The sequence below is a fragment of the Antennarius striatus genome, chromosome 3, assembly GCF_040054535.1.
Source record: "Antennarius striatus isolate MH-2024 chromosome 3, ASM4005453v1, whole genome shotgun sequence".
Lineage (NCBI taxonomy): Eukaryota > Metazoa > Chordata > Actinopteri > Lophiiformes > Antennariidae > Antennarius > Antennarius striatus.
Window position 1 is genome coordinate 18,060,001 of NC_090778.1, and position 23,955 is coordinate 18,083,955.

Consider the following 23,955-nt stretch of genomic DNA (forward strand, 5'->3'; position numbering starts at 1 on the left):
ATAGGAAAATCTTTAAGACATTTTGCGTTTCATTCAAGAGGCTTCTTCAGTTCTGGACAGCTGATCACTGTATTATTTTCTACATCAGTGTTTTGGTACTTCTTTTCTTCTTCATTCCTCCGATTGGTCCAGATGTAGATATCCCAAATTGATTGATAAAATGAAAAATAAAAATTGTATTCTTTACTTTGTAATAATTTACTTTATAATATTCCGTAATGAATAAATAAATAGGTGATTGCATGAATGAGCAATTGCCAAACGAACAGAAAGTTTTTTATCGCCTAACATTTTAGTACTGTATATACAAAGGAAAACATAAAAATCAGGGTTCAAGTGTGATGATTGAAAATATGAAGTTGATGTCATGAATTAGTCCCTCTGGAAATATATGCCTGCTCTTGATGGAGTGAGTGATGAGGGGATTTGGATAATTCCAGCCTGGGTAGATACATGCTCGACACACTTCTGCCTACACATACAGTAGGTAAGCTGCACAGCAGCTCTTTAATCCACTCATGTATGGCCTTTTAGAAATCCAGATAATACATGTAATGAAGAAGATAATCCTCAGTAACGACCAAATTAACACATCGGTGATTTTCATACACATGCAAACTTATATCATGCACACACGCACACATGCAGACTTGTGTGCCCTTGTGTGTATTTGATTTCAGAATCAAATTTTATTATAACTAGTCTATTTTTTGTTCTTCATACTGTGTATTTGTGTAGTTGTGTCTGCTGCTACTTTGAAAAATTACTGTTGTAGTTTGGTGGCAGATTCTATCCAAAGCCCATGTATCCTTCAGCGCTGTTATCACCCACCACATGAGACTCTTTATAGTGGCTCTACAAAGCCTGTCATATTTTACCATCTCTCATAGATATTTTTGCTTTGTTATCACACTTCTTGCACCGTGGTCTGCCATTTGTTTTGCCTTTGCAAGATTTACCCTGTGTTTCTCTTCGTGACTCTGATGTCCCAGCTATCAGTAGCAAATATGTGGCAAAGCTTTGCATCAATAAGCATTTTGTGCTGCTCTCCAGTGGAAAGGGAAAGGGAATATGCTGTATATATACAGAAGATATACTGTATGTATATACTGTATATGTACACACACACACACACACACACACACACTCACACACACACACACACACACACACAAACATAGACAGTTACTTTTATCTTTCACAGCATGCAACCAAGCTTTGGTTCTGCTGCCCTAGAAAGATGCATATCACAATTGATACATTACACTTTTCTGCTGATTTTATGTTGCACAGCATGGATGAGATAGGACATTTCCTCAGGTGGTAAAGAGGAAACTATAACAACAATAATAATAAATTATTATATTTGAATTAATTTATCCCAATAGCTATGCTTCATATTACAATGTCCAAACACCGCATATCTGGTTTAATCTAATGCTCAAGGGGCACAAAATTTCTAAATACACAGTACTTGTATCCAACATAATATCCAAGTCACAGGGTTAAACAGCAAGTAAACATCAACAAAGCAAGCATTTAATTGATCAAACAAATCTTTTATCCCTTTGAAAAAATGGCAGATTGTTTTCTTTGTCTCTTATGTCTTTGTCTGCAAAAAGTGGTAATCCTTTTACAAGTGTGTCAAAGGTTTTGTGTATCTGTGTGATCACAAACTGCAGGCATTTTTTATTCAATGCTATAATAAGGATGAGTATACAAATCAATTTACACTGACATATTTAACTTGTTTAGAAGCGTTCAAAACAGTTAGGAAATGGTTGCAGTCCCCCGGGCTCATAAGATTGAAATGGTATTCACTTTGGAAAATTTCATTTTTCTTATCCAATTTAGCTTGTTTTATCTTCCACTCTCTGTGACCCTTAGGTTGTTGGTTAACCATCAGCATACAGATATTTCATCATGCTGCTTTGATCATCAGGAGGCAAATTCAGGTCAGGGTTGAGCCACCTACCGATGACTGAACGCTTTGAACAGTCATTTCAGTTGATACAGAAAGTTTTTCTTCCAATCTTTGTTGTTTAATTTGTTTTCTTCCTTGTGAGTCGTGATGAACGAAATTAATTTAGCTGCCTGTCAACATATACAAGCCATATCTATTTCAAGATAGCAAACTCCCTACGTCATAATAAGAAAGTTAAAGAGACTGAGATGTCAGAAAACAAGCCTTTATTTTAGATTGAATTTCATCCTTGGGGTTGTAGAGGCTAATCCAAGCTTCAACCCATTGCACTTACATGAATGACACACGAATGCGCTTCCTGGTAATCTTAAATCTGACAAGCCACTTCATGTTTGATTATTCTGTTTTATATCCATTAAGTGTCTCAGTTAACTCAATAAATAGATAACATTAAATAGCAAAACATTCAGAGTTCAGTATTCAGTAGTAAATGCTTCAGGGCAGAAACCTAAGCCAGCCAACATTAGTTCCTACATCACTAAAGGAGAACGATAATTAAAATAAAAAAAAAACAAAAAACAGGCAGGTTGTGGGAGGGTTTGCTTACAGGTAGTCTATAGTCTACATCGCTGACACTAACTTTCAATCTGACCTGAATTATCGGCAGTCTTGATGTTTGCAAAAGTCCCCATTCACATAAATACATTGTACTTACATTCCTTGCTCAGAAGTTTGCTGAGATGTGGATAAAAGAAGGACGATGCAGATGGGAAATGCATGGACGACAAAACCACATGAAGTTTGAAATCAGACCAAACTGTTCACTTAGTCTTGTGTTTGCTGATGAGAAATATTAATCTACAGGGTGTTAATGTTAAGCTGCTCTGCGTGGGTTACAGCAGTCAAGAGAAGTACAGTAGTCCGACAGGATGGCTTGCATTTGTTCGGATGTAGGAATGTTCGTAAGTTGGATTTTCGTATCTTGAGGACTACATGTCCTTTATGATGTGGCAGTGCTTTGTTTCGTTTTATTTTTTTCAGTAAAGAGAAACATGAGAAGTGGTAATAAGTATGCTGCATTTATTTCCTTGTTGTCCTTTTTTAGAGGGAAACTTTGTTGCACAATCATAGAATTCTTCTGCAATCTCTTCTGCTTTATCCGCCGCAGCGGGTCACGGGAAGCTGGAGCCTATCCCAGCTGGCATAGGGTGTGAGGCGGGGGACACTCCGGGCAAGACACCAGTGCACCACTGAGCCACACACAAAGACAGACAAACACGCATACAATTTTGGGGCCGCATGGTTTTGGAGGTGGGAGGTAGCCAGAGAATCCGGAGAGAACCCACGCAGACATGGGGGAACATGCAAACTCCACACAGAGCGGGACGCGAACCGAGACCCGCCGTGTTGTCCGGCGACAGCGCTACCCACTGCGCCACCATGCCGCCTCATCTACAATGTAGACCATAAAATATACTGTGCAGTCTAGTACAAAAAAAAAGAGAAAAACAACACAAAACTAGAACCAAGGGAGCCAGAGACTGCAACATCCCGCAACACCCCTGAATTCAAAATTTTACCCTGACCTATGAAAGTAGGTCAGGGTAGATCAAAGCACTAGCTTTTATCAATAGTCTTATTCACGCTGGCCTGCTCCCTCTTCTTTCTATCTTATAATCTATCTTTTCATTGATAATAATATGATATAGCATAACGATTCCTCCCATTGTATTTAATGATATTCATGGGATAGCATCTGCAATATTTTTCCTCATAGTATAGTACAAGGATAAATACTTTTCCCAACCATTTGAGGCTGTATGTGTGTGTGTGTGTGTTTGGTCGTCTTCCTTTATTTTCCAGTATAACCTTTTCTTTATAATGGAAACTGAAAGGTCACACAGAACCTCACTTATGTTTGAAAATTCAGAGCTACAGTGAGCCCCATGGCCAAAGAACCTAGCAGAATCTCTCAGTATCAGAGAGGGAAGAAGCTAGAATAACTGAGCAAGAAGATTAATAACAGTCAAACCACAGCAAGCAGTAAATTGAAGAATAACTTTGAATTACCTCTTTTCTACATCTGGTATTTCATTTCCTAATATGAAAGAAGGGGGAAATTAAACAACGTGAACTGAACAACATGACTTGGATATTTGGGGCATCCCATACCGCTTGAACAGACTGAATTTATGAGGGTTTTGACCAGTAAATACAGCACTCAGGAAATGTGATCAAGCTCGTAAATAGGATAGTATCCCACTGTTCCACCCTTCACCCAAAGTACCTTGTGAAAGCATATGTTGAAGACGTTTTCCACACTATATCCTAAAGTTTTTATATTTTGCAAAGTCCACCCTGAACACTTGAGGGTGTATATTTCTGCAGCTGAATGATTCCTGTGAGTTGTTGCATAAGTGTCTTCCTGTATTTTTTTGTTTCATGATCATTTCTGTTTAAACATTTATCTCACAAACTACATTAACATTGTGGATCATTGTAGACATGCTTCATGACTTTTGAGAAACAAGATTACACAAGGATATACTCACTTTCTTTTGTTGTCACACATCAGTTATTTGAAATTATAATTATTTTATTTACTAGCCGTTGTGCTTCACTTCAGAGGTGAAGAGAAATCTTATCCCTGACCCAGTTGTCACTTTTTTTTTGTCTCTTCCAGGTGGAGTGGTTGAAGAACGAAGAGATAATTGATCCAGCAGAAGACAGAAACTTCTATATCACCATCGACCACAATCTGATCATCAAGCAGGCCCGTCTGTCTGACACTGCTAACTACACATGTGTGGCAAAGAACATAGTGGCAAAGAGACGAAGTACTACAGCGACCGTTATTGTTTATGGTGAGTTTGACCTTTTCCCCCGCTCTTATAGACTGTTTAAAGCACTTTTGTATTTCACGGAAGTTGACTGTGTTCCATGAGTCTCGGAACGCAGCGCACTTCCGGATGCTGTCAGCCAATAGCATGCGCACACGGTGTCACGTGACTACCTACTAAAAATCTGCGACATATTGAAGCCATGCATCTTGAAGACCGAACAAGCGAGGGATTACTGTATATGAAATGAAATGAAAACTACATTATTAATCACCCGTTGGGGAAATTATTTGTCCATTTTAGCATATTTGCTGTTTGTCGTCACACATGTATACGTATATGTGAGTACAGGCCCGTAACACACACACACACACACACACACACACACACACACACACACACACACACACACACACACACACACACACACACACACACACACACACACACACACACACACACACACACACACACACACACACACACACACACACACACACAAGGGGCCTATAGGTATCAAAATGATGGGTAGGTAGAGTGGCGAACAGCTCCTTAATAGTGCACCCAAAGAGCAACTTGAATAGGAAGGTTGCCTTGCTGAAAGGTACCTCAGCAGTGGGAGATGAACTAACAGCACTCCACTGCCATTTCACACTCCAAGTGTTTTTGCCTACACGAGTCTTGACCCGAGTCCCCAGCCCAAGATTTAATGGACTAAGCTACTGACACCGTCATATATTTATTGTAATGTAGTACGGCACGTGGTAACAGCTGTGATAAACAATAAAGCCAACTTTGTTGAAAGGTTCAGTTTTTAATGGTTAGTTTGCCTTTTTTTTTTTTTTTTAATTTTATATACTTGTTTGATCCCCGAAGGGAAATTAAGAACACACACTCTAGCTACTGATTACAAACGCATGCATACATATATATTTGTGAGTACAGGCCCCTGTATCACACACACACACACACACAAAGGGGCCTGTGGGCATGCAGGGGAGGTAGAGTGGCAGGAAGCTCCTTCTTGGTGCGCCTCAAATGAGCAATTTGTAAAGGGGATGGCACCTTGCTCAGGGGTGCCTCGGCAGTGCTCTGGAGATGAGCTGACACCTCCCACTGTCAGCTCACCTCTGGGTATTTTTGGGGGGGTGGGAGCAGGAATCGAACCGCCGATCTTAAATCATAGGACGACCCGCTCTACCGCCCGCTTTACCACTGAGCCACAGCCGCCTTCAAGGCAATGCTCCTCTTTTCCTATTTTCAATAAAAGCAGTTAAGTTGTTAAGAGGAGGAAACTGCATCATAACTTGTCTCTCTGTCTATTTTGTTCCAAATACCAGCCTTTCTTGAGAGGGCAGGCAAAATATTGAAGAGAAACAGTGTGTATCACGAACAGCCCCCTCCCACGCAGGCGCACACATACACACACACACACACACACACACACACACACACACACACACACACACACACACACACACACACATATATAGAGTGACAGAGAGAAACAGACAGACACATGGGCACACACAAAAAACAGCGAGTCTATTCACAAGAAAGAATGTTTCAATCAAAAATCACCGCGTGTTCGTGTTCAATATAGGTAGCATGAGATAGAGAGGTCTGACACTGATGTATCCTCACAGAAATACTTTGTTCAATCAGAGGTTCAATCTTCTTAGCTCCACCAGGGCCCAGCTGTCACTCTTGACAAGGTGAAATAATAATAAAAAAAACCTGTAAAAACAACAGGAAAAGTGGATCAGCAAGACATGCAGTAGGGTATTGAAGAGAATACCAGTTTTGCCCCCTACCCCTAATTTACAACTTGTTAACAACTTGTTGCCATCTGTATAAGGAGTGAGTTGGTAATATTTAAAATTTTTGTTTATCTCATAAATGCCAAAATAAACAACTTGTAGATGTGAAAATTCCGCAGCTTCATATGTCAGAGCTGAGACAATACAGCGGTGCCTCTACTTATGAAATTAATTGGTTCTGGAAGAAATTTTGTAAGTAGAAAATTAGGGCATACAAATGCCTTAATCCGTTCCAAGCCCCCCAAATTTCTGACATAAATGTTTTATAAAGCCTAAAAATGCATCAAAACATGTAACAAATACATGTTAAAATTAGATGATTACACAATAAATGAGAGTTGTGTATAATGTAAAAAACAAAGAATAAAGTAAAGAATAAAAACAATGGTTATTTACCTTTTAACTGCTGTCCTCATTGTTTTTTGCTCTCTTTGGTTCATGCGCTCCTCCCTCACCCCGCCGAACAACAGAGTTAATTCCTGTCCTCCTTTAGAACTTCTCCAACCACCCACGCATGCCTTAAACTCATTAAACTTCCTTTTGTTTTAATAATATGACGATTGTTGATGCATTACGGCCATATTATTTGGCGAGATCAATCAAACGCATGCCATTCTTTTATTTCTTGCTTTGTTTGGACGGACAAAAAAACTATTTTCTTTGTCTTTTCTTTTTATCTTTTCTCCGTCACTTTCTTGGGGTCCATAGTGAATACTCTAAAAGTTAATATATTTACATAAAACTATCAGAACACGCCACGAGTTGACGGCCGCATGATGAGGACGCTGCATAGACACCTATCTAGCTAAACACTGAGGACCCTCTTAGCCAATGGGATGCCAGGATGCTAGGTAATAGCCAATGGCTTAGCAGCTACGTATAAGAACGTTGCATTCAGGAACCTTTGGGAGCTGCGAGAAGCAGCCTCTACTGTATTTGTACCTTTCGTAACTCAAAATTTCTTTCGTAACTGGAGGCAATATTTTCCTGTTGAGGCGTTTTGTAAGTAGAAAATTTCGTATGTAGAGACCTTCGTAAGTAGAGGTACCACTGTATTGTGTATGTATTATAGAAAAAACACTGCAGCTGTTTGACAATTATTACCAAGCGAGGTTCCCATGGCATTAAAATTCTAGTGACAATAGATTTCAATGGACGTTGCCATGGAAGCCAAAGAAAAGTGTTGCTAATGACCAGTCGTTTTTGTTCGGGGGCACCAAGGTTGTTTACAAGTTCAATAAAACACCAACAATGTCATAAAACTGTTTTTAGATGCATGTGTAAACAAAGCCACTGAAATAAATGACTTTATATTATTATTTTATTTTTCTTGTCTTTTTTTTTTTTAGAAAGAGACCCAGTAGGTAAGATTCACCCAGAACACAAGGGTGAAATGGCAAAAAATTCACACATGGATTAATGTATTATGTTTCTCATCTGTGTTGAGCAGTAAACGGTGGTTGGTCAACATGGACAGAGTGGTCAGTGTGTAACAGCCGTTGTGGACGGGGCTTCCAGAAGCGAACCCGCAGTTGCACTAACCCCGCCCCTCTCAATGGAGGACTGCCCTGTGATGGACAAGCCATACAGAAACTGCCCTGTACCACACTGTGCACAGGTAAATCGTATTTGTATTACTTTTTTTGTGCTATTTCAAATGCTACGTGTTAATAAGTATGTCAGCTAATTGTGGTTGTTAATGTTGCTGTTATCTCCTTTTCTCACTCCTTGTCTCATTCTTTTGACCACTTCTACTGCAGTGGATGGAGTTTGGACAGACTGGAGTAAGTGGTCAGCCTGTGGGACAGAATGTACCCAGTGGAGGAGGAGGGAATGCAACAACCCGGCACCTAAAAATGGAGGAAAGGACTGTGAGGGGTTGGTTCTGCAGTCTCAAAACTGTACTGATGGACTCTGTATGCAAAGTGAGTGGACAACAATGAATCTTCTTGCAAACGTATTGTCATATGTCTCTCTTAAATGCAGTGAAGTTGTTTCAAAATTTATGCTTAACCACTGAAGATGTGCATGTCAATGAAAACAATTGCCTTACAGTGACATTGGTGACACGTTAGCAAAATGGCAGGAATTAATTCAGTAGTGAATTCAGTATATCATCAAAATTGAATGGGTTGATATGAACCCTGAACATTAGTAACAAAAAGTAACACTTAAAAACAAAATGTTATCTATTGATAAAGTTAACTGATATGTTAAAACTGTGTGTCTGTCATTTAATCACTGATATTTAATTTTAAAGTATGTTAATTTACTAAAAACTCTTGGCTAGCTTGACTGTATTAGGCAAGTAAACAAGTCATGCATGTCATACTCTGAAGACAGTCATACTGTCATTACCCTGCGTTCTTTTTCATATGTTATCTAGTTTACGTATTTACTCATTTATATCATAAAGTTTTGTAGTTTAAATTATAGCACTCCTGTCATTTTTACATTTGATTATTCTTCCCACTGATCTTCCTTCTTTGTAGTCTGCTTATTTCACACTCATCCCCTCTTAATATTGAAGTAAGCCTGTATTGCCTCCTTTTGTGCAGCATCTCGTCTTTGGTGTCCTATGCGGTCCTGTTTCTCCTTTTTTGTGTCTTGCTCTACCCACCTCACATCCACATTGTTCTTTTTTACCATTTGAGGATGATTTATGGGCAGGCTACAAAATATCATAACATTTTCCAAGCTAGCACCTTTAATAAGAACCGTAATGATAGAAAATGATGTGAGACAGTCAACCAAACTCCAATAAAACAACAAGGGTCATCAATTGGAAAACCGCATGAGGAATGTACGCTGTAATGAGTCATAATTAGTCACAATGGCAGAAATGTAGGAGCAGCAATTTTTCCTAGGTGGAGGCAATTATATTTGTTGACTTGATGGAATTGAGTATGTTACTCCCTGTGCTCAGAATAACTTGCAGACAAGCAAGAGAGAGAAAGAGAGAGAGGGAGAAAGAGAGAGGCCTTTCAATAGAAGAAAAGAGAGGAGGCAGAAAAAGGAAAGGTTTGTTTTGAAGCCTGCACAGATACACACCTGTGCTTGTAATTATTCCATCAGCTCTCCTTAGTCCATTTACACTAAACAAGGCAGATTGTTCTATTTCTTTTTGAGGCTCCGCTTATTGCTGGTCGTTCTTAAAAAGTTCCCTTAAGGAGGAAAGCTATACGTAACATTTTTTTAAAGTCTAAATAAATCTAATGTAATGGTAAAACTTATGTATGATTGTTTAAAAAAAATCCAAATAATTAAAATAATATTTTTGGTGACTATCCAAAACTGCTTTTTTGACTCCACATTCCATTGGAGGCGACTGGTCAATAAATACTTGGCTTCCACAACCATAGCTTAAAAAAATATAAATCTGACTTCTGTTTTATCTGGATGGTCTCCTGAGATTGAAGTTGTTCTTCAAGCGTGTGATGCTACATATATATTAATCCAGACACTGTGAATACCCTGTGGAATACATGTAACTATGGAAACATACCTGTACAGTCGCAAATTAACTAAGCTATCCAAGATTATCATTAAAGATAACTTGTCCATCTCACGGGTTGAACCTGAACCTACTACATTAATAAGTGAATGACAAGGTTTTAGATCATAAATACATGCAAACAATAAAGCAAACCAAGGTATTGATGATTTCACCTGTTGTGAGACCATTCCAAGGCTTCCTTTCGTCATTTGAATAGACAGTAAATGGTTTATATTGTTTGAACAATTGCAGCTAAAAGTCAGTGACCAAACCAATCACTGATTGTAGTCTCAATGTAGCCAGTAACTTCCCACATCATTGTTTAGCGTGCTACAGTTTTCTGGTGCAGTTCAGAAAGCGGTTCACAAAATGAATGAATGTACTAATAATGTCTGTTTAAAAAATATATCATTTTCACCTGTATTTAGTTTTTACGAGAGTGCCCCAGATGTGCTGGTGAGGCATACAGGGTATGCTCCACCTCTAGGTTGTACGAAGCTGGAAAAAGCTCCAGCAGTCCTGCGGCCCATAAAGCCGGTAGCGGTCGAAGATAAGACGATTACCATCATTATGATCCCTCTTTCTTTATTACGGAGGGGATTCTGTCCCTGTTGTAATGTTAAATAAATATTATTATTACATATTAATAAAAAATCCACATAAATTCTTACTGATTATTATTATTGTTTTCCCGGGGGGGGGGGGTGATTTTATGCAATAATTTAACTCTTAGACCCCTGACCTATTTTGGCCGGTTTTTGGTACCTTTGATATTTGTCTCTATATACCACATTAAAAATGATTTAACATACCCATGCTTGGTGTGTTTATCTTCAGCACAACTTCAGCTATATGAAGAGATAGTTATTATTTCTCTATAACTTACTATATTGACATATTGGGGCGAAATTTGAAAATGGAACAAATTGTATTTTATTGTACATAAAAACCAAGAACATACTCATCGATTTGATTTTGAACTCAAAAAAGTTTACTATAAGCTTCTGACATAATTATATACAGATTGTGTCACTTATGCCACTCTTCAAATTAGTTTTTCAAAATAAGACAAATAAAATGCACGTAAAAGAGTAGAGTAGAGTACAGTAGAGTAGAGTATAACTTTATTTATCCCTTAGGGAGGTTCCGTCCGGGAAATTAATTTATTGCACATAGCACAGTAAGTACATAAAACACACAAAAAGCATACAGAAAGCACCAGCACATAGAAAGTAATACAACACCAAATAGAAAGATTAATAAATAACCCATCAAGAATATATAAATAGAAAATCATAAATAGGCATAGAAATAAAAAATAATGCACGAATAGCGAGACATGTTTGCATCAAATGAAAAAATACACAAATCACGGTACATCTTTGCATCACGTGACAAAATGCACGAATCATGAAACATATTCGAATCACGTGAATGAATGTTTCCGCACTTGTATGATGGTGACTATATGGGCAAATACGGCGCCTGCCATCTGATTACACCAATAAAAGAAGCCATTTCAACTGATTGTCTTAGATCAGATGTAAACAATCATATCTCCGGTTTTCCAGGGGCCAAGCGGCTCCAAATAAAAACCGGAAGACAGTTTCATATCTATACTTTCGCGTAAACATGCGTACAGCAATCCACGTAACAGACTTTATTTGTTACAAATGGTTTAAAAACATCATGTGACCTGATTGCCAAGATCACAGTGCTATAAGGGTTAATATTTAATTAATGCCCCTTGATACATCCTTCTGATCATTACATCCCGCGTCAAAGTGGTGATGTGTTGTAATTGTCAGTGTTCGTGTGTTCATCCGTTCGTTCATTCGTTCGTTCATCCGTTCATTTGTCCGTTCGTTTGTCCGTTCATCTGTTAGTTAGTCCACCCAATATTTACACAACCGTTGCAGATAGAAAGATTAAACAAAAAGCACATTACTGGGGTGGCAAAAAGGGATGAAAATAAGATGATGACCTTGACCTTGAGAAAAGTAGGTCAAGGTCAAATTTCAACTTTTGTACACTCAGGAAGACGAGGGAGAAGGCCAGTGTAAGACCGTAGATTAAAGCTTGTGCTTTAATCTACCTATGCACTAGCTTTGATCAAAGCTAGTGCATAGCTTTAAATTACCCTGAAATGTCAAAGCTATGCACTTGTCAGGTACTACTTTCGGGGTACCCTGAAATACCTTGGAAGTAGGTCAGGGTAAGTCGCGGGATGTTGCAGTCTCTGAATGCAATGTTGGTTCTTATTATTTTTATCATTATTTTTATAGAAATTCACTCAGCAAAGTGAGAAGTGGTTATGTTATCCCTGAGAAAAGCTTTGTTCATTGGCCCATTATTGACAACACAGACTATGTCCACACAGTGTATAATTCTGTGTCTCTTGTCTATCCAGGAATTCCCTTAGGCCTGTGAGTTATGGCAATAGAAACTGGGATAAAACCTAGAGAGGTATAGATTAAAGCTCATTTCCCCTGATTGATTTTCTGTCTTTAAAACAACCCCACAGTGTGGTTCTATGTCAGCACTAATGTTTCAGCTGTTTCCTGTAGCATTTACAGGAATCTATGACTTGTGTGTATGTGTGGTTGTTGTTCTCAGCATGTATAGATATTTACATAAACATTATAAATGATGGATCTCTTAAAAGCTGTGGTTTGGTCCTGCTGAAATCTGCAGTACAAACTGATTTGCATCAATAAAGCACAAATGTGTTACAGTTACCAAATCCATTAACTCTTTTGTCAATCAGTCCATAACATGAAAATGCTAACACTGTGTTCAAACCAGGTTAAACAATCAAATAAAGTGCATTTCTGCCACAGCCACATTGAAATTCAAGATATTGACTATTTAATAAATAACAATCACTCCAAAAAGCTGTTTTCAGATTACAGTTTATAGCTAAGCACCTATCAAAGCAAACATACAATAGGAGTGCCATCAGATTTGTCTTTTCTTTTTAACTGTGCATCAAAGTAGACAGAATGGTCACAGAAGAGTGGCAGAGAGACAACGAAGAGGAAAGCGAGGAAAACCAAGAGCAGTGGTTTCTGGTGAGACAAAGGCCACGGTCATTGATGATGTGGTAAAACATGGACTCTTTTGGAGTGATGCTGGTTTCAAGGTGCAACACACTTTACAGTGTCAACAGTTGCACCAATCTTCAGACATGCATTCCTTGATTCTGGACACTATGGATTCAGGATATGCTTTATTTCTCCTGATACCGGCTGGGCTCGGATCAGACATTCCTGATCAAAGAGATGAGAGCTCTATACGTTACATCTTGTTTTTTACATCCCGCTTCGAAGTAGTGATGCATTGCAAATGTCAGTGTTTGTGTGCTCGTCCGTCCGTTCGTCCGTACAGTCAATTGTTTGTTTGTTTGTTTGTTTGTTTGTTTGTTTGTTTGTTCGTTCGTTCGTTCGTTCGTTTGCCCGTTCGTTCGTTCGTTCGTTCATTCGCTCATTTGTCCACCAAATATCTTTGCAACCATTGCAGATAGAAAGATGAAACAAAAAGCACATTACTCAGGCAGCAAAGGGGATGACAGTGAGATGAAAACCTTGATCTTGAGAAAAGTAGGTCACAGTCAAATTACAACATTTGTACATTCAGAAACCAGATAGGATAGAAAGACAAGGGAGAGGGCCAGTGTGAGTAAGACCCTAGATCAAAGGTAGAGCTTTGATCTACCTATGCACTAGCTTTGATCTATGATCTTACTCACTTCTCCATATGCACTAGTCTATGCACTAGTCAGGTACCCTGGAACTACCCTGAAAGTAGGTCAGGGTAAGTCGCGGGATGTTGCAGTCTCTTACTGCTTTGGTTCTGGTTTCAACTGTTAGTATTATTTTTACAGAAGCCCTGTAAATCCATGATTCTGGGTTGTTGTTGTTTTTTTTCCACAATTTCTTCAAATCACTGTGCAAAAATAAGAGAAAAAAGCAAAGGTAGTTGCCATAGTATGCTGAATTGAATTGATTCATTCATGTAATAATGTTATAGATTCAGCGCATTGCAAAGACTTTATTCTACAATTAAATAAAATACAGTATATCTTATTTTCTGTCATGCTCTCTGCAAGTGGATGGATGGATCTCTGCAAGTAGATTAATTCAGTGTAATGGAAGTTCCTAAGTGAGATTTGTTGCCAGAGTTGTTGATTATTGAGCTCATTTTGACACAAGTATGATGCTTTGTGTTGATGTAACAGAGTTTTGGATGTGAGTGGAACTGCTTGGCTGAGATGCTTGTTGATAATGGAGAATGTGTGAAGAGTTTTGAAAAAGTAGCTCCTGCATCGACCAATGCTTGTTAGCAACTTGAACAAAGATAATATTTTAGGTAGTGTTCTATAAACGATGTTGTGTTCAAAAAGTTTATCAATGCATCTCTCTCTCTTTTATATTCTCTCTCTACCAATACCTCCCGCCTCTCAATTCATCTCCTCCACCATCTCCTTTTGCCCTTTTTCTCAAGTTGTCTGATTTTTATGCCTAGAGGTAAAAATCCATTTGACCTTACCTCTGACATGAGCAGAGTGCCTGCTCATTTTTTTGCTTTTATGTATTTATTTTAGAGTTACATTGGAGCAAGTCGGTATAAGAGCTGTTTGTGCTTCATTCTTTATCTTTTCGCCTGTTGACATTTTTCTGACACATTGATCAGGATTCTTGGAGCAGAATCACTAAGAGCTCCACTGGGTCGTGACATTTCACTCACTAGAACCTGCATGTATCCGTGCATGTGGGCGTGTGTGTGTGTGTGAGTGTTTGTGTTCATGTAGCTATGTAGCGCACACAATTATGTACTACAGAGCTGTCCCTCCAGACCAAATTATGTTTTTTTTGTGTTGTCCCTAAAACTATAGTAGTCACTAGAGGTAATGGTTATTTTGTAACTTTAAAAACTTTCAATAATGTTTTTTGCAATGGCGCAGCAGTGGCTCAGTGGTAGAGCGCGCGGTAGAGCGGGTCATCCTATGATTCAAGATCACAGGTTCGATTCCCGTTCTCGCCCAAAAACACCCGGACTGAGAGCTGACAGTGGGAGGTATCGGCTCCCTTCTGGAGAACTGCCGGGGCGCCCCCTAGCAAGGTGCCGTCCCCCTCACAAGCTACTCATTTGAGCGCTCCACAAAGGGGGCTGCCCGCCACTCTACCTTCCCTTGCATGCCTACAGACCCCATTGTGTGTTTGTGCGTGTGCTACAAGGGCCTGTACTGACTAATATGTATGCATGTGTTTGAACCACTAACTAGAGTGTGCATTCCTAATTTCCCTTAGGGGATAAAAAACAGTATATAAAATTAAAAATTAAAAACACTTAGTTGAAATTAAATAAACCGTCTTCTCATTCTTCTGCTTTTCTCACTTTGCTTCTTCTTATTGTGGCTTCTAATCACTTGTTAGTCCTTTTCTTAGATATCATGTCCTTATCTTTGTTTTGACGAGTTGATTTCTCTTTTTTTTGGTTTGTTTCCAATTTTTTTTTTTTTTACATTTGTTTGGAACCCTGTTATAACTAGAACATAATAAATGTCTGTCATCACTGTATGTTGTGCTAATGATCCTCACTGACTCAAACAGTAATCAGCACATTTGTTAAATGCATCCTGTAAGGGCTACCATATTATTTGCAGAGTCATGCAGTGGAAGAATAAGGAATCTGATTTCTTTAAGAGCTGAATCATGCTAATTATTTTCTATGAATCACTTTCATTGTGTGGAATATTGCCGAACACTGTTCCTCAGTTACGGTTTCTGTGTTTCTGCCACCACTTAAATTTTACAGCATAACCAAGATGAACCTATTGCCAATGACACAGCAGTAGCTGCTGTTTTTCCCCATATGATACTCTTTGGGTTATTTTTCATCAACAAATGGTTTCCAGAGGGTTTTTTGTGTTTTCCTCATCATGTCTTGATATTATTGCTAACTTTAAAACAAAACAGAGAAATAAAATACGAAGAAAGAAACAAACTTTTGTATTGTGTTGATGTCTTGTCAAGTTTGTTCCATTTTATTTGAATTGTTTGTTTAATTTTGATTGTCTTCCTCTATCCATTCCACCATTCCCTTCTTTTCCTGTCCCAAGGTTCATTTTTTCAGAAGTCCACTGAGCCCAAAGAAAAGAGTGATTTGGGAATCCCATGTAAGTGGATGTTTTATGTTTTATCATCCATTGTTTTCCTTTTGTCTGACTTATCCATTTGCTCAGTCCTGTTTTGGTATATTCAGTTTCTAAATTATTTATGTAAATGTTTCTGTAACTCCAGATATATCTAGCTATAATTGCACAGTTCCTTTAGCATAATCTAGCCCTTGAAAAGTAACAGCACAAAAACACACATTTTTAGAATTTTCTCCTTCAATATAGAGATGAATGTTGTTCTTTCACCATAATATTGTTATGCATAATTGACTTCCAATTTAGTTTGACTGTATTATCTCTTTAGTTAAATTGCCCAATACAAAACACGAGAATACAACATTTCATAAGACATGGCATCACAAATGAGACTTTCTACTCAAAGGTTGAGTTTATATTATTGATCTTCTGCTGCTCAACAATTATGTTTTTAGTATTATTTTTATATTTCGCTTATAAATTATTGAAGCTCTACTAAAAAATAATCAGTCCTCCATCATTTAGAAAATGATGCAGAATCCCACAGTTATGTCTTGAAAGTAATTGCACAGTAGTGGTGACAGATTTCTTCAATTAACTTGATTTGTTCTTTCTTCCTGTTTAATAGCAGTGCAACAGTGAAGCACCAGTTCACTTGATCCACAGTTTGTGAGTTTGTTGAAGCTTAGGCCATTTTGGAAATTTGCCAGCCAGCATTGGATTATTGCCAAAGTATGCAATTTGCTTTCATTCTGAACACTTATTTTGTGTTTACAAGAGCATTGGCTTCCTTACAAATAAGGACACAACTCTGAACACCAAACTATGAGAAATTTTTTGTTTCCCTCCTACGCATTTAACCCTCAAAACCTCTTCTTGAAACATCATCCAAGCGATTGATCAATATTTTAAAGAAACCTATTCGTAGCTAATACATCATTTACAGGATACAAAACATCAGGATGGCACAAAACCACCTGACATAGACTTTTTTGAGAGTTATGACTAATAAAAAAGGATCAGAGACAAGGGGGTGTGAACATACTATACCTTCACCCGCTCTCTTTGCTTTCACCCTGCTGGTCTTATCTTCCAGTCTTCTTTCATTCCATAATCAAATCTTGTCAAATCTTCTGTTACTCCAAGTGAAGCGATGAGAGATATTTACAATACAACATAGGAAATCTAGAGATTGAGATGTAAAAGAGGGAATCGACCTCTGCCATTTATTGTAAGTGTGCATTTTACTTGTCTTTTAGAAGGAGCTCTTCTTTTTACCTTCAAAGCAATCTTTGAAGTGTCTTTCTTGTGCTGTAATGACTCCTGTTTAGGGTCTACTGAAGCTGTTTCATCGTGTCTTTTATCAGATGACTAGCCCCAGACAGACACAGATGCAGGGAGAGCTACAGACGAGACAAAGGCAGTCGTTGCTCATTTTACAGATTGTCACACATTTGCCTTCACTTTGACACATTTGTCTTCACTTTGCTTGATCCTTCTTGTTTATTGCTACATTGGCTGTATTCTCAAAGTGGCTGAAATATAAGTTGGCTAAAGCTCAAAGTATGCTTTATGCATAGTTGCAAGTTTCTACATGACACAAATTTCATCGTATGTACATGCCTGGCTCTTACTGTCAGCATGCTGTCCAACAGCTATATTGACCATCTCAATATCTGTCTTGAAATCCAATAGCTGTATGAGCAAAATCCAATTCTGCATCCACAGCTGTCAGTTAGTGGGGCAATATGAAGGAATCTTGCCGATCTACTGAGGGACTACTCCCTTTACCCTCAAGCCAGAAAAGTAATTGATAAAACAACATTATGTCATTTGTATTCATCCCCTTATTTGTTGATGTGTCTCCTTTTTTTAGAAAGTGCCTCAGCTGTTTGTGCGTCTTACAGACCAGCTTGGTTTGAGGCAATGAGAGGGGGTGGTGGCGGCTGAGCTGTGGATTGGTGTGGAGGGAGAGGATTTATTTCTGCCAGTGTCATGAAGTTTCATTCTTTGGTTGAAATAAGTTGCTCTGAGAGCAATGAAAGAATTCAGAGTTTGATGAGCCATGCTTGGAGGTTCCCATGTGGAGTTACAAATGGCGCATACATAAGATATCTAACAACAATATAGCATCACATCCAATCAAAGCTATTTAAGCTTAAATTATATGGTTATAAATAAAAAGAAATTATTTACTGTGATGCTTTGGAACAGGAAACACAGTTTTCAGGACTACTTGATGTTGTGTGATAGCATGATGGTAGTTAAGGCTAAAATAGCACTGTGGTAAAAGGTGTCCAACAAATACAAGATGAATGTGTGCCCCTGTTATCTGTTGTCTGTAATCATGTCTGGCTTTAGAAACTCCAAAATGGTACCATATTTTTTCTTGCTTCTATAACCATTAAATTGTTGTTTTTTTCGAACTATAGAAAACACACTTAAATGTATTTACAAATTACTTTTTCTCTGTTGGACCGTCTTTCCTCTATTCATCTCTGCAAGTTACCTAGAGCGTTTGCATCAGCCAGGAGTGTAGTATGGGTGGTGTTTACATGTTTGTGCCAAGTGAGATCAAAAAGGCAGCTGAGCATCTTTCAAGTGATTGTCCACAGCTTTGCTTTGGATGCAAATCACAGAGGAGATAGAGATTACCTAAACTGAGTTATATTTGTTTCCCTTTTTTAAATTTTCTCTGTGGCAGATTGGACGAAGTCTGATAATGATAAAAGCCTTAATCAGTCAATATCCAAGAGTCCATGCTGGCTGAGATAGAGCCCAACCCACTATTCTACTAGCCTGAGTGTGTAATCAACAGCGTGGTGGAGGGAAATGTATTTATTATTTGTGTTATTTCCTGAGTACCCAAATGTTAATTAGTCAAACACTATCACACACAACAATTATCCAAATGTATATGACCAAATTCCAAGATTTGTAAAATATGATTAATTTTTGCCAATCATGATGTCCATAATTTCGTATACATGCCCTCAGACTCACTCATTTTAACAAGCTGTGCACTTGAAACAAACTGAAATTGGCTTATGAAGAGCAAACACTGGCAAAATAATTTTGGTTTTCCAACCAAAATCCATTTGGCTATAATTGCACACTCACACACAGCGCAAACACAGCATCCATTCAAGTAAAGCGACGCTACTGAGCAATAGTATAAAAAACGCAAAAAAGTTGTCCTTTTTCACTCATAAAGCAAAACAGCATTTTTTCCATGTCACAAAAATATAGTAAAATTAAAATTGTAGCATTTTAGGTCATAATCTCATTCTGTATAAGCCTTTATATATATATATATATATATATATATATATATATATATATATATATATATATATATATATATATACAGGTCGACCCGCTCTACCGCCCGCTCTATCGCTGAGCCACTGCCGCCCCCTTTCATTAATACAGTACCTATAGTGTCATGCAAAGACAAATGTTCCAATTCATAAACAAACGAGGATGAAGCTCAAAAACCAGAAAAAAAAGAGAAAAACACACACATCAAAATGCTGAAAAATATCAAAATCGGAAAGAGATTTGGTGTTTTCCTGATCTCTCAGGAACTGTTGTAGATACTGTGATCGACAATAGCCTCTGGGAGTCAGGTTCTTCAAAGGGCAGTCACACACACAAACACACACACGCACACATTACTGTGTTCTTGTCAGTTGTCTGCAAATTGTGTAAAAGTGGTTCTCAAACTTTTCCTGTTATGCCCTGTTTAAAAGCTGATTAAAAAAAAAGTCCCTTACCCTGCATTTTATACGAGCTATGAAGACTGATAAATTATTACACCAAGTTTAATCTTCCAGAAATAATCATTTATAAAAAAAAACATCAGCAAAATGTCATTTTTTAATTTCATATTTTGTTCTACATGTATTCATATGTATACAGTACGTATATGTTAAGACAATATGTGAGTGTTGCAGTGCTCTGACCTTTGCAACAGAACATTCTGCTTCCTATAGATGTCTAATAGTACAAGTAGAATGATCGTAGTCACATCCTTTATTCAGTTATCTCTGGTGTGTCCACTAAAAGCCACATATTTTAAATTCTAATCCAATTTAGCTAGGCTGCACAAAAGGGCTGCATACATGAAACTGCTTGTCACTTACAAAGGTGGAAGAAGCTCAGGAGTTGTTTGACTTGTGCTTAAAAATTAACATGGATGTGTGTATCTGTGCATATCTCCTCGTGCATTCTTTGTGTGTGCCAGTGCTTGGATGACTGCTCATAAAAATGAACTTTGGTGTTTGTGTGTGTGTGTGTGTGTGTGTGTGTGTGTGTGTGTGTGTGTGTGTGTGTGTGTGTGTGTGTGTGTGTGTGTGTGTGTGTGTGTGTGTGTGTGTGTGTGTGTGTGTGTGTGTTTTGTCAGACTGCCTTCTTTATTCTATCTCTGCAGATTTTGCCAGTTTGACTTCACAAAGCACAGCCTGGGGCCACGCTTAGACACACACAGTGGTTCTAACACACCACGTATGTCAAAGTCAAGGCCCGCGGGTGAGATCTGGCCCGTGGCGGATTATTTATGGCCCACCGTATTTAATTAATATTAGATCCACCCCAATGCCACTGGTGTTTTGCAGGCACCAAAACTACATTCCCCACAATGCAACTGTAGCGGAAGCCACTGTGACGCAGCAAGCGGGCTTTGGGTTTCAATCTTAATCTGCATGGTGTGTGTGTGTGTGTGTGTGCGTGTGCGTGTTTGTGTGCGTGTGTGTGTGTGGGTGTGTGGATAGCGCTGTCGCCGCATAGCAAGACAGCTCAGGGTTCGCGTCCTGCTCCGGACGGAGTTTGCATGTTCTCCCATGTCTGCGTGGGTTCTCTCCGGGCTCTCCGACTTCCTCCCACCTCCAAAAACATGCGCTTCAGGTTAATTGACCGGTCCCAAATTGATCGTAGGAATGAGTGTACATGGTTTATGTGTCGCTGTGTGGCTTTGCTTTGTGGTGCATTTGCCTGGAGTTTCCCCCGCCTCACGCCCTAAGCCAGCTGGGATAGGCTCCAGCTTCCCGTGACCCGCGACAGCGGATGAGGGCAGGCATGACAATGGATGGGTGGATGTCAAATAGCAGTCAGGCCGAAGGTTGAATTTAGCCAGTCCCCTCCTCAAAACTGTCTAAAAAGGAAGGTGGACGCTTAGAGCAGGGGGTTTCAAGCAGGTGGGAGTCAGAATGTACGCATGTCCAAAGAGGTAAAAGGTAAACCTGTGTGACTTCTGCTAAGTTTGCACGTTTCGTCCCCGACACAGTGCCCCGGCTGTGCATTCGAGCTGCTCGGACGCTCTCAATGTTTCATAGCACAGACCTGTGTGAACAATTGAACCCCGAACATTCATGAACTGATACGAAAGATGGGACACCATCAAATATCAGGGTCAGCCTCAGACAAGTGATCATCACACAGCAGTAATGAATTTTCAGTTTTAAATTCAGTTACATTTTTTCATTTCTTTCTACAAGGCACGATGTCTCTTTGAAGGAAGTATTGTTTAGTCTGTGTGATTTTTGTATTTTAATAGTTTAATATTATTTCAGTTGAATTTATTCAGGGAAAATTGCAGACAAGAGCCATGAGAAAAGATACATTTTTTTATTTTTTTTTTATTTTACTATTTGAAAGCAGTGATTAGGATTGTAGAGCAGCACAATTATTAAAAGTTTTTAAAAAATTTGCACACTAATGTGTTATTATTCTGTGCATTAGTTATGCAAGTACAATAATGTTTTTTCAGTTTGTAATGTATGCAATTTAATTTATGCATTTATCTTGATATTAAGGAAAATATTTGTTTTCGAAGGACATTTACTTTTTTGCTGTTGAAAAGGTTTCCTTTTGAAGTTACCGACAGTGCCAAAACAAAATATTGCTTTATTTATTTAATCATTAAATAATACACACTGTGTTAGCTCTTGGTTCAATAGGATATGTTCATTTCAATATGTTTTAATAAATATTGAACCAGTCCGGCCCTCAGCTTGCAGCAAATTTGTTTTTTTGGCCCTCCATGTATTTGACTTTGACACCCCTGTAATACACAATTCATTAATCGATGTTTGGTCAAAATGCACACCCCTTTTTTCTTGTCCCTCCCATCAGGAGAAGACAGCCTTTTAAGTAAGGTTGCATGAGAGTTGCAGGGCATCAGAATTAAAGCATAGACCATATTTATTCATTCATTCATTTTCTGACCGCTTAATCCGCTTGCGCGGTTCACGGGGAGCTGGAGTCAGCTGTTTGGGCGTGAGGCGGGGCAAACTCCGGGCGCGACACCAGTGCACCGCGGAGCTCACACTCGTTCCTACAGACAATTTGGAACCGGCCAATTAACCTGAAGCGCATGTTTTTGGAGATGGGAGGAAGCCGGAGAACCCGGAGTGAACCCACACAGACACTGGGAGAACATGCAAACTCCGCACAGAGCGGGACTCGAACCCGGAATCACCTTGCCGCGCAGCGACAGTGCCACCCACCGCTCCACCGTACCGCCCAGACCATATTTAAAGCAGCATATTGTTTTTAACCTCAATTGAAATAAAACCAAAAGAGAGGACACAGAGGTCTTGTGTGCAGTAGAAGAGCTAATGTAAATTGGAGAAATGTAGCCTTTTAATTTAAGACACATCATCAAATAGTTAAAGAAAGAATTAAGATTTTTTTTCAGGACTCAAGAGGGACATTGATCCAGGAAGCTTTTTCTGTATTTTTTAGAATAAATCATATTTTAAAGGCCCTGAATCTCAAGTCCCTGTTACATATCTAATTCAAGGTGGGACTGTAGTGCCATGATTGTCTTACCCTTGTTGTATATAATTGCTATAATAGTGTATTGCGTGTCTGTTCTGCTCAGACTGTGATGGCAGCAGAGATAGTGGCAATCCAGAATCTGAGATGTATTTAAATCCACAAGCCAATGAGACATAACAAGACGGGTGTGTGAAAGTTTTTTAGACATGTATGGCTTACAGACAAAAAAAAAAACCCTAGAAAGAGGAAACAAATAGCAAACCCTCCTTCAAAAGTCGAACCACCTATACTCTACAGAGCAGACAAACCACCATGCGTCATGAGAGGTGTTTCATTTGTTGTAGTCTCCAACCACATGATCCACACTCCGGGCACAACACCAGTGCACCGTAGAGCCACACACAAAGACAAACAACCACACACACACACACACACACACACATACACTCCTGCGGGCAATTTGGGACTGGCCAATCAGCCTAAAGCGCTTGCTTTTGGGAGGAAGCCGGAGAACCCAGAGAGAACCCATGCAGACACGGGGAGAGCATGCAAACTCCACACAGAGCGGGACTCGAACCCAGAACTGCCGTGGTGTGAGGTGACAGCGCTTGCCACTGCGCTACGGTGCTGCCCAACTCTGTACAGACATATGTAAACGTATTCACATGTCTTAAGATGTTTCAGGACACAGCCTAGTCAATTTATCTCAAAGCGTCCCATAGCACTCAGCAAAATAGGATTTCAATAGGCAGGTTTAGAAGAAATATTTTTAGATTGCACGCCACCCCACTTTTCTGAAGTTAGACCTTCAAGTTAAAGTAGAAACAAGATAAAGATTCCCTTAACAGATGATGATGATGATGATCATAATTACGATCAGCAAGTTGGTACGTAAGAGGATTATCCAATTCTATTCCCCCTTGGCAAGTGCAAGGACCTTG

At 38.9% G+C, this 23,955-nt stretch overlaps 1 protein-coding gene across 2 annotated transcripts in view; it reads left to right on the plus strand.

The window, feature by feature from the left end:
• unc5ca (unc-5 netrin receptor Ca) overlaps positions 1–23,955 on the plus strand; it is a 220,692-nt gene that overhangs the window by 162,155 nt on the left and 34,582 nt on the right. For both annotated transcript variants that reach the window (XR_011035077.1, XM_068311709.1), the window contains exons 5-8: positions 4,608–4,788; positions 8,035–8,202; positions 8,345–8,509; positions 16,202–16,258. Coding sequence is in view for 1 of the 2 variants with exons in the window: in XM_068311709.1 (XP_068167810.1) it covers positions 4,608–4,788; positions 8,035–8,202; positions 8,345–8,509; positions 16,202–16,258 (571 nt within the window). In the remaining variant the exon portion in view is untranslated. The remainder of the gene's footprint in view (positions 1–4,607; positions 4,789–8,034; positions 8,203–8,344; positions 8,510–16,201; positions 16,259–23,955) is intronic.